Below are 12,112 nucleotides of genomic sequence, written 5' to 3' on the forward strand. Positions count from 1 at the left end.
GGCCAAATACCACCGCACCAGACGAGCAGGTATGGACCACCTGTCAACCAATCAAATGTACCGCTGATCAATGTTTTACCCAATCAAAAACACAAGTTGTGTATGTCGACCAGTCAAATGTGTCGGTAATTACACATCACAGGGTTGGCCAGGCCCATTCAGGTCCGACAGGTGGCCTAGCTGAGGTAATGATAATACTCATGATAAAGCTGTAGAGGATTAAATATCCACCTGCTTTAGTGGTCGTCATCCAGTCATGGTGGAGGGGTGTGAAAGGACGGAGGAGGGCGAAACGTCGCAAAGAAGCAGTGGACACCATACGCAGGTCTGTGTGTGTGTGTGTGTGTGTGTGTGTGTGTGTGTGTGTGTGTGTGTTTCTGTGTGTTTGCATGCATGTGTGTATTTTATGTTGGTGCTCAATCGTAGTATTCAGATGCCAGTCAGCACACTGTTATTCACTCTTTTCCCTTCTAGCATAATTAATACACTTTACCATTCTCTTTCCCTCTCCCTCTCCCTTCTCTCTCTCTCCCTCTCCCTCTCCCTCCCTCTCCCTCTCTATCTCTCTCTCGCTCTCTCTCTCTCTCTCTCTCTCTCTCTCTCTCACAGTTTCATCAAAGGCTTCATCCTGAGAGACGAGCCTCGCTGTGCCGATAACGAGTACTTCCTGGATCACGTGCGCTTCTCCTTCCTCATGACGCTGAAGAGGAACATGCCCCAAACTGTGCTGGACAAGAGCTGGCCCCAACCTCCCATGGCACTCACAGAGGTAGTAAATACACACATACACAGGAAGGAAGGAAGTACCAAAGCATCCTGTCCAAAGTTTTAAAAGTTCCCTGTGTCAGCGTGCATACTATCGCACAGATTTGGAACTAGAGACTAGGGGCCTGATTTACTAATATGCGAGCACTTCTTAATCTGAGTTCGCAAATTAACGCACGGTGTTTTTGCACATTTTACTTGGTATTTATCAAACCAGATCTGCGCTGGGCAAACTGTGTTTACTCGGCCCTATATAGGGCCTGATTTACTAACATTGCGACCGCTGCTTAAACTGCGTTCGCACATTAACGCACGGTGTTTTTCCGCATTTTCCGTGGTATTTATTTAGGAAGAGAAAATGAAGCTTCAGCGAATTATAGATAGATATATTGGTTCACGTTCGCTCAATCACTGAACCTGATTCAATGTGCTGCTATATTGTTGTTCTGCCAGCCATCAGCTACAGCAAGATGTTTAAAAGAACACGATTATAAAGAATATGCTATTGGTGGCATTAATGCATAAACTGTCTATTATAAGAATATAGATGTGTACATGGCGAGATTAATTATTTCTACAAGGGACATGGGTTCACTACAATATATATGGACGTGGGTGCAATCAATGGTTCATATTACGTTCGGAAAGTTTGCGATTTCAAAAAAAGTCCTGTTTGATGTCTATAATTTCAGCTGTGGGAAATGTATTGACCAGTGCGCCATAGCAATGCTTCGAGTACCTGCTGTGTGAATATTTGTGAAGGCTGAGATATATCAACTGCTGATACTATAACTGTTTGAAATGATCCGGTGCCAATATTTGCAATGTTTACCAACTGATTGAATGGAATGTGATCTCCGGTTGGAGGGTTAGATGTCGTCTCTGATCTGGTCCAGTAATTGAAGTATTGCGTGGCTGGTTAACCTGTACCTTCTAATGATTTCTGGTTCGCTTAATTGAAAAAGTTGAAAAAATCCTTTCTGTGCGCTGCCTCTGTCTATGTCTTCGCCTTGCTCTTATTACTGCTGCCATATCAACGTATTCAGACTCAGTGGAAATGCGCTTCCTTGTTAAGACGTGCTTTTATGAGGCGGAGAATTATCCTGCAAATTGGAGACGTGCGCTCGACAGGCAGTTTAGTAAATACCACGCATGACATCATTAGGCGCACTTACCTTGTCTCCTCCCATGTAAATTGCGCCTCACACGCCTACGTTACCACCCACCTCCACGTTACCTCCCCTGTTCACACCCACAGGCGTTAATATGCGCTGCGGCCCCTTAGTAAATACCGTTTTATGTTTACGACCGCTATTTTATGCCAGAAATGGGCGCAATCCTGTTAGTAAATCAGGCCCTAGGAGTGTACTTAGGACTTGAGACTTGTTGATGTTGACCCGTCAGCGTGGTTTTCCTCCCTAAGTATTCCCCTCTCCATTTGTGCTAATAATTATGCTAATAAGGCCCCTTTATATTTGAACAAGCGCTTACCTTACCTTTCAGGTTTCCGCCCTCTCCCAATGACTTATGAGTTCTGTATTTGGGGCAATTTAGTCAGTTTAAATGTAATTGAGAGTTGGGACATCAACATAGCAGCTGCTCTGACAGGTTTCAGGTTTACTCTCAGTCATGCTTATGAGCCGCCCTGTCTTGCCCGTGGGGACCTCCCAAGGCTAAGGAAGGTGCTGCTAGTTCACAAGAAAAATAGGGGATATTCTCCTTCCAAGTTCCACTGTTCCAAAGGTGGTGACTCATAAGACAAATGTTTTTGAGGACACAGTGTTGATCTTGAGAGAGTAGTCACAACCACTTAAAACCTATGCGTGAGTCCAGCCCACAGCATCTGTAGCAGCTTATTTCAGACACATACTAGAACATTTTACTTAATTATATAAAGGTTCTTAAATAAAATACATGGACTTTGAACTGAAGATGCATGACAATTATAGCATAACAGTGAAGTCAAATACTGCCCAGAAAAGCATACAATAAAACCTAAGGTACCTTAACTACAAACATACTGTATCTTATTCATCTGTACTCTACCTAATTACGATATGCCGCTAGAGTACAGAGCACTGGCATGGATGTCTCTGGGATTAGGGCTGCATCTACTCCATACTCACCTGCTATCTAGAGTATGCCCTGATTAGCTTGATTACCTGAATGGGATGCATCACATCAGGGTTTCAGTGAGACTCTTCAGGAGGGCTGAGGTCCAGGAGGAGGACCGGACACCCCTGAGCGCCATCATGTATAGTTAAACGCAGCAGCCAAGCCCTCGAGTGCTTAGCTTAACAAACAGAGGGCGCAGTATTGTGTGTCCTTTTAGCTCAATTAGTACAACGTTCCGGTACATGCCAGGTACATGTGCTCCTCTCCCAGGGAACACCGATAACAATTGCCCCAAATAGCTGCTGAATCTCTGACATATCTAGTCTGCCAACGCCTGGCCTGATCCTTTCCAGAGCTGACTGATGTTTTCACAAGTGCTAGTAGGCCTAGGGAGAGTTTTACACAACAACGGTCCATCCTGGTGCTAGTATGGAGAGTATTCACACCACTAGTCCATCCTGGTGCTAGTATGGAGAGTATTACACAACACCAGTCCATCCTGGTGCTAGTATGGAGAGTATTCACACCACTAGTCCATCCTTGTGCTAGTATGGAGAGTATTCACACCACTAGTCCATCCTTGTGCTAGTATGGAGAGTATTCACACCATTGATCCATCATAATGCTAGTATGGAGAGTATTACACACCACAGGTCCATTACAGTGTCAGCTGCTGTTTGAACACATTCTCCTTAGCTGAGTATTTTCCAGCAGGAACAGTATGCTGTTTTGGATGTCATGATGTAAGGCTGTGCAGATTACCCATAGCGGTTAGTTGTGGTTGTGTTGATGCAGTGGCTGGTGATGAGATGGTCATCACCTCCCTTCCTGTCGTCCCTAACCAGGCTTCTGAACACCTGAACAGACTCTGCATGCGCAACATGGTGCGCACCTACTGCAGGAGAGTGCAGCCAGAGTGGAAAAACCAGGTATGAGAAACACACACACACACACACACACACACACACACACACACACACACACACACACACACAGACATACACAGGTGTGAGGAACACACACACATACACAGGAATGTGAACACACACATATGCATGCACACACAATACCCTACATACACAACATTTAAGTAAATAACTATTCCCTAGCTCAAACATACACATATAAATAAATAAACACAAACACCCATACACTCATTGGACTCACTGAGTTAGACTCTGAGCACAACTACTTACAGGTATTATTTAAACGTTTACTATACATAAATAAATAGTATGTGTGTGTGTGTGTGTTTGTGTGTGTGTGTGTGTGTGTGTGTGTGTGTGTGTGTGTGTGTGTGTGTGTGTGTGTGTGTGTGTGTGTGTATATATATATATACTGTATATCGATAACATTTGATTTTCATTCCTTGTTTGTGTAGATGGAGCAGAAGGTTATAGCCAGTCAGATCTTTAAGAACCAAAAAGACTGCTACCCGCAGAGTGTGCCAAAGCTGTTTGTGGGCACCAGACTGGGTATGACACATAGCTGTGTACAGTATATGTGACACAGACACACACAGACACACACACACACACACACGTAACACTCATTCATATATATACACGTAACACTTATTCATGTCTATATATTCACAACTGAGTTTATGTGTTTGTGTGTGCCTGTGTCACACACACACTTATACATTATCTAAGCATATAGGCATACACACAGAAATCCCCTCACACAGACACACACACAAACAGTCCTTAAGTGCTCTCTTAAACTGTTTCTCTCTAATGTATACAGAGACAGAGGAGATCAACCTTAAGGTGATACAGACTCTCGGCAATGACAAGATGAAGGTGTGTGATTCTGCTCCTCACATCGCTCATTTACTGTTAAACTGTTCACTTCTGCGCTGTACATCGTTGGGAACACAACCTTTTTCTCTTTTTCCCGTTGGCCTGTTAATCTTCCTTACATTCTCTGTGTTGTTTTCTCTTCCTCCACTTGTCCCTCTGTCCACTCATCTGGTTCTCTCTCACTCCACTCTCTATTCATCATTATCTCTCATCATTCTTTGTTTCACACTGTGCTTTTCTTTCCATCTTTTTTCTCTCTCTCTGTCCCCTTTTCTCAGTATGGTGTGTCCGTCATTAAATATGACCGACACGGTTTCCGGCCGCGGCCGCGGCAGCTCCTGCTGACCAGCTCCGCTGTGGTTCTGGTGCAGGAGGCCAAGATGAAGCAGCGGATCGAGTACAGCACCCTGCTCGGTTAGCCCACAGCGCCACACCCTGGGCATCCATAGGATCACAGGCGTTGGGGCAGGGGAATAGCACAGGCCACATAAGCCATCTTCAGGGAGTCAAGTGATGTTTCAGATTCCACAGTACAAATGACTCAGGCCCTGATCTCATCCAAACTCTGGTTTATCACGAGGGAAGGTTTTTAAGGATTCAAAGACTGTAGGCGTTAACAGGATCTGTCAATGGGCTATACAAAAGTCACAGAGGTCATGTCTGACAGGTCACAATGGAAAAGAAGTTTATTCTGCTGCTTCATAATTCTATGTATAATAACTTTTCTCCTTTTCTCCTTTCCTCTCTTTCCCACCTCCTTTCTCTTTTTCATTATCTCCCTTCGTGATCAGGTATCTCTGTGAGTTCCCTCTCGGATGGCTTCTTTGTTCTGCACGTGCCCACCACAAACACCAAACAGAAGGTAAGAAAAAAAAACTCTCACAACTGTGCCTCACCCTCTGTCGTCACGGCAACACAGGAAGCAGCGGTTCACGACCCCTGACCTCTCATCCCAACATGTCATCCGCAGGGAGACTTGGTGCTGCAGTGTGACAATGTGATCGAGACCGTCGCCAAACTTGCCATTATGGCTGACAAGATCCACAACGTCAACGTCAGTGAGGACAGGTGAACCACCCACATCTTTGTGTGTGTCTTCGCGTGTGAGAGCGAGCGTGTATTGTGTATATAGTACATATCTTTTATGTCTGCTGGAGGGCAGTACAGAGAAGGCATGAATATTTCACAAGGGTGGTATAGACAGTAGGCATTGTGCCCCAGTGCTTGAACCTGAAACCGGACCCTGGCCCAAATTTGAATCAGCAGGCCAGACTGTTCCAATATGGGGCTCTGTGATCGCTGGCCCCCCTTTCTCCTATTTCACTCGTTTCCTCTCTTCTGTTTCATTCTCTCCATCCATCGCCGACTCATGTCTTTATTACTTGTTTTGTCTTTTTCTTTCTTACTTTCCCAATTTCTCTTTCTTTTTTTTTTTTACTGCTTGTGACGGGGCACCTGAGTGACCCGCCACTGCAGCCTTACTTGACTGGGTGCCGTTGTTTTGGCGTGTGTATGTTGCTTGTTATATGTTCGTATACGTGTACAGTTTATATCTTCAGTTGTCAACGTCTTTCTGTTTAAATAACCACACAATTTCAATGTCTTGTCAATATGTTCCGTTTATTTAGTTTAAAATCATAACTCATAATCTCACATTGCATAACGTCTGTCTTACAGTTGTTTTAAGTCTTGTCTTGCGTGCGTCTGTTAGTGAAGATGGCGCGGTTAAGCGCAAGAGTTCAGAGTACTGTCGTAAATTCCGGGTTAAGCTGAAATAACCCGTAATCGTTTGTTTCGAATGGCTGATTTATCATGTGTGGCTTTGTCGTCACTGAGCCCTGTTTACTACGTTAGTGGAGTTCCCTTTCCCAGCTACGTGGGACATTTGTTTAATTAAGTATGGCTGCTGTGAGCCACAGGTGTTGGTGCCTGGGCCGATGACACACCTGCTATTCATAATTGGCATGAGCCAATTGGAGGTTGTGTCTAGGCTACTTAAACTCCCTTTGCTTTTGTTCGTGAGAGTGGCCTGTTTAATAAGACGATTAATAAAAATGCCCATCTTTTCTACATCTTCTCCCTCCTGAGTCCTCTATGAGGGTAACATCCGAGCTCTAAGCGCGAAGGCCATCCCGACCTTTAACACTGCTTCTCTCTCCATCTTCTTCAGTCTCTTCCCCTCTCACTCTGTCAGTCTCTCGTTTTCTCAGATCTCGTTATCTCTCACACTGTTTTTCTTTCTCTCTCCTGTTGTTTCACTTCATATCTTTCCCCCTCCCTCACATGCTGTTTGAGTCCTGCACACAGTAGGTTCCGACCTGTATGCTTTATCTCTCTCCATCTTTTCTTCCCCTCCTGTGCAGTATTAAGTTTGCTGTGGCCCGGGGCAAGGAGGGAGTAATTGAGTTCACCTGCGGTGCGGAGCTCAGGGTGGTCAAGTCCAAAGGAGGCGTCCTGGCTGTGGTGAGTTTAACAATGGAGGTGGCAGGGTGAGGAGAGGGCAGAATATGTGTTGTAATTTTGTAAATCATTTTGGCAAAAACCTTCAGTTAATTATACTGATTCAAAAATACAAACACAACATGGAACTATCTCAAGGATTTCATTGGTTTACAGCTGATAGGCTGATAGGCGATCAGTGTGTGCATTTCAATAAACTGTGGATACTGCATGACTGTATCTCCTTTTTTTCATTTCCTGAAACATGGGAACAAGGCATACGTTGCGTTTATATTTTTGTTCAGTGTAGGCCTACCTACTTGAGCTTACTTTAATTTAGGGATGTACACATTTTAGTTGAGTGCATGGAGAGATGAATGACTACTGAAAAATGATTACTAACAGAAAGGATTCGATAAAGAGATCAAAATATTAAAATATCTCAGGAAATATTATGGTATTATTTACTAAAAATATGATTTACTAAAAATAGTTGTTACTTTGTAAGGGATTAGTATGCAGTAGCATTTACAGTATGATGTCTCTGTGTTCTAGACTGCCCCTCGGCTCAACCCAACTCCAAGATGATGATGATGATGATGATGATGGTGATGATGATGATGAAGGCCAACCAATGCCAGCTTGCTATGATCAGTAATAGTGGACCAATTATTTTACAGGACGATAACCTGCTTTTAGCCAATCACTAAGCACAAAGCCACATTTTTGTTTGATTTTTTAAATTGTGAAATTAGAGTATTTTACACTGCCATACACTGCACATGACTACAGTAAAGCATCACTTCTTAATTTAATACAAAATGCTAACCTCATTTGCTTCGCTCCTTATTAAAAGAAAATAAAAACATTAAAGAGAGAAAACCACTGAATGTATGACTTTAGAAGGCTAATGCGAAAAGTGTGACCACATACCAAATGTAACCTCTATTTTATTTGCTACTGCATTGACACTCACCAATCTTTGGAAAAGGGTAAACGTGCAAACTTTTAAGAGGTGTTTAAGTACTGTTAGATAACATTTGCTGGCTAGACTTCAAAGGATCAACTAACTGAAGAGGGTGGTCATCTTTAGGCAATAATCTTAAACCCCCTCTCTCTTTGTTGCAGTGGCAACATAGCACAATTTTTGGGTGACAAAGCCCAGTTTAGTGTAAGTCCACTGCTTCACTGTTCGGAGACGAAGGGTGGACCCATAAAAGTGTTGATGTTTGTTGCTTATTTCTTTGTATACATTTCACTTTCAAGTATGAAATAATTTATGTTTATGTCTGCTGAATTTTTTGATTACATGGCAATTTCTCTGAACGTCTCTTTTTTTGTGTTAATTTTCCAACAGACTAACCTAATGAGAATGATGAATTGTATCATCACCAGCAGAATGCCATTAATTAATGAATTTGAATGTTAGAATCCTTAAAGCTGTTTACCCACTTCAGTATTTTGGTCTTCATCCTTTGTTATTTGCTAAGAATATGCTGTTGCGTATCATTTTCTATCCTAGAAATATTTCTCATCAAATCCTTTCACGTTTCACTGTATATGTTGTTGGGATATGAAGTATTACCAAATCCTAAATGTTCAAATGGCATAAATTGTTCAGTCCACACAGAATCTGCTCTTCCTGGGCTATATGAACTATTCTTAAATGAGTCGGTGCAAATAATGTATTGTTACTAAGGACTACGTATGCAAGAACATAAACCCTACTTCTTTTTGTTGGTAGTATAAGTTGAAATTCTGAACACTTGTAGGGTAGGAATGTGTTCATATTCACCTGTTCTCTGTGATATGTATTTCTACTTCAGTAGCCTCATTGTCAGTGAGAATCACTTCCCATTTGAAAAGCTTTGCATTACTCAAAACAAGTCCATATTATTTCTTATGCATCTTTATTGAGTCAGATTCCTTTGGTTATGTAAACAAAATGACAAAGCAAAATAATACAATAACACTGCTTCTTACAGAACAAAAATATATAACAGTAACAAATAAATATCACCTGAAAACATAATATTTTTGCATAGTTTGTATACAGTCTCTCATTGCAAAAACATATCTTTGTTATAAAAACAATGTGTTTAAATAATAGTTAATAAATAAGTGAATAAATACTGTGGAATATTGTGGAAATATTGTGGAAAGTACAGGGAACTGCCGGTAAGGAGGGGGTTGAGGAACTTACCAGCACATCCAGTGGCTCATCAGCAGCTGGAGGTAATAGGTTTCTAAGAATAAGCTAAGACACTCTTCTCTATAGTCATGTTCTTTGGTTTAACCAAGGCATTTTTTGTGCAAGAGAAAAGTATGGTCAGTTGTTGAAGCCTTGAACCTCACAGGAATTTACCCTCATGATTTTGGTTTTCTGAAGCATAAAATACTACCCTGCTCAGTAGGTAAGGTTAGCAATAGAATCACCTTTTTAATCAGATGTCAGTATAAAAACAGAACAGAACGGGTCTTTACTTACATGTCACAGGAGACATGTATGCAGACTCGCGTTCCCTCTGAGTCTTATTACTTTGGCAATATTGTATTGCTCCTAAATGTAGAGGTCATTATGGTTTCTTACAGTGTGTAAGTTGTGCATTGTGTAAATAAATGCATTTTAGCTGCCCAAGCCTTTGTCTTTAACAAAGACAATTACAGACAAGTACATTAGAACAAGATAACACATATAAATATAAACTATATAAAATTATCCTGTTATATTATAAAACTACACAATCCCATTCCTGTGAATTAAACCAGCCCTGAGATGGCATACATACAACCAATGATAAATAGAGAAGTAAAAAAAAATCAATGCAGTCACTAGTCAATGTGCAGCTGTGGGGAGCTCCAAGTGGACTCACTGGCGCTGCAGTTTGGCTTTGAGAAGGGTGAAGTCTCGGACTAGCCGGGCCATGAACCGGTTCAGGTCCCTGAGGATCACGTACCCATCCAGTCGCCGATCCCACACAGAGCGAGTGGGCCTTCGTCCCCTGGCAGTGGAGCTGCCGGACTGGGTCACCCTCAGAGTTACGGTTCGGGTGCTGCAGGCGGAGCCCACTTCTGATTTGGTGCCGTTCAGCGATGCCAACTGTCAAGACAAACGTTGAGAGAAACATTGTTACAGCCAGTCTGACACATCCAGTTTCTGTAGCACACAACCCTGGCGGCCAGGAAAGGATACCTAGGGATACCTCAGGGTCCCTTACATATAAACACTTCAAAATACTTCAAGGTTAAGCACTGGAGCCTGTCTAGGAACTCAGGTTTGGTGCCCTACTAAAGAGTAAGCTGTGGATGTCACCATTGGTTCACCTATGTAATTTTGACTTAAGCATGGGAGATAGGCATGCCAATGAGACTGTATCTCTAAATCTACAAGCCTTATAAGTACCTGGGTGTTGACTTGTTTCAGGAGGTCCCGTAGGTCCATCTGGACGTGATGGATGGAGAGGCAAAGAGCTTTGTGGGGATGGCCCCCTCTATCTCTCCGTCGGGCAGTGCTGGCCCTTTCTGTCATGGCCTCACTTTCCAGGAGAAGCCTCTGGGTCTCCAGGTGAGCCCAGAATGTCTGAAGCCCTTCTGCGTCCCAGCACAGGCGCTCCCCATCCTGAGTACAGACACACACACACACATACATAAGACATGGTGTACACCAACACACACATAAAGATACACAGAAAGGCACACGTGGCTGTACGGTTAAGATCATATTGGACGAAATGATTATGCACAATAAATACAGACAAACATTCTGTCATATCCTGTGTGCAAAGTAATTAAACACATACACACCTTAATGAGTATCCAGGTAGAGTAGTTGAAGCTTACAGCTGGCAGTGATGCTAGTACCAGGCTTCTGTCCTCAAAGTCTTTATCACCCAGAAGCTTCTCCTTCTAACAATACAAATAAAAATCCACGAAATTGCAATTTAGACATGGAAGGCAACTCGTGAAATACAATTGAACCCTTTAAAAGTCTTTGAAAACATAAGTGTAATTTTGAGAGACAAAACTGTGTGTGTGTGAGAGAGAGAGAACGAGCGAGAGAAGGAAAGTTTGTGTCTGATAGATGGACAGTCCCTTACATATGTGAGTAGCAGCTTTTGAACACTGGATCGAACAGAACGTGTGACACGGAGAGAGTTCGTGAAAGACAAGGTGCTTCGATGACGCAAACCCAGACAGGATGGGTCGACATGAGTGAGGTACAACAGAAAAGTAAGGAAAGAGGTCCACCACATTGCCATCTGAAAGAGAGAGCGAGAGAGCATTATAAAATATGCTGATAAATGCATTAATGACTAACATTAGCCTCCATTTGTTTTCTTTAGGCTCCGATAATCCCTTAGTGTTCATCTTCAAACAGATGCACTGCCTACATAACTGGCATCCTCAATACATTCACTTTTAAAGTTTAAAAAGGCAAAAACAAAAATATTAGAAGAAAGAAATAGAAGTGGGATGGAGATATCAAATGAAAATGTGAAGCTGTTACAATTGAATCGATAAACATAACGGGTATTGGTGCACAAAAATATTTAAATAAAAAATGTAAATAAAAAATGTAAAGCTTTCGAATTGCATAGCCTTTCCTGTCATGGCGTTTTGATTTGGTTAAAACATGTGTTTCAGTTTATAACTGGTAGAGGTGACACCGACCAAACTAAAACAGCTATTTCAGTGGTTCAGTCCTCGAAGCCGTTGTGGCCATCATCAGAACTCGTCTACACATCTCGAATCCACCTGACATTACAAGAGCATGTTCATTTTCAGCTCTTGCCAAATATATATATTTTAAGAAGGAATAAAATAAGTTCTACTGTGATTCGAAAAGAATGGAAGACAAATGTTCATTAATTATCCCAGATAAACGACTTTTGTCCAGAAATGAACCTTGGGCAGATTAACTGGAAAAAAATCTCTGTTTTACAATCTACGATTGGCTAGTTTGAACAGTTTGAATTTCTTACCTTTAA

General features: G+C 42.2%; 1 protein-coding gene across 1 annotated transcript in view; it reads left to right on the forward strand.

Annotated features, from left to right (window-relative positions):
• The window catches only part of LOC308365318 (unconventional myosin-Ic-like), a 36,229-nt gene extending 27,073 nt beyond the window's left edge, over positions 1-9,156 (forward strand). Inside the window, 11 exon segments of the mRNA XM_080838700.1 lie at positions 1-29; positions 241-325; positions 610-769; positions 3,726-3,809; positions 4,262-4,355; positions 4,630-4,685; positions 4,964-5,099; positions 5,477-5,547; positions 5,656-5,753; positions 7,049-7,148; positions 7,680-9,156. The exon segment at positions 1-29 is cut by the window's left edge and continues 40 nt beyond it. Coding sequence (XP_080694826.1) covers positions 1-29; positions 241-325; positions 610-769; positions 3,726-3,809; positions 4,262-4,355; positions 4,630-4,685; positions 4,964-5,099; positions 5,477-5,547; positions 5,656-5,753; positions 7,049-7,148; positions 7,680-7,712 — 946 coding nt within the window. The 3' untranslated portion in view covers positions 7,713-9,156.
• The last annotated feature ends 2,956 nt before the right edge of the window (positions 9,157-12,112 follow it).

This window comes from Sprattus sprattus (assembly GCF_963457725.1).
Source record: "Sprattus sprattus genome assembly, chromosome: 1".
NCBI classification, from domain to species: domain Eukaryota; kingdom Metazoa; phylum Chordata; class Actinopteri; order Clupeiformes; family Clupeidae; genus Sprattus; species Sprattus sprattus.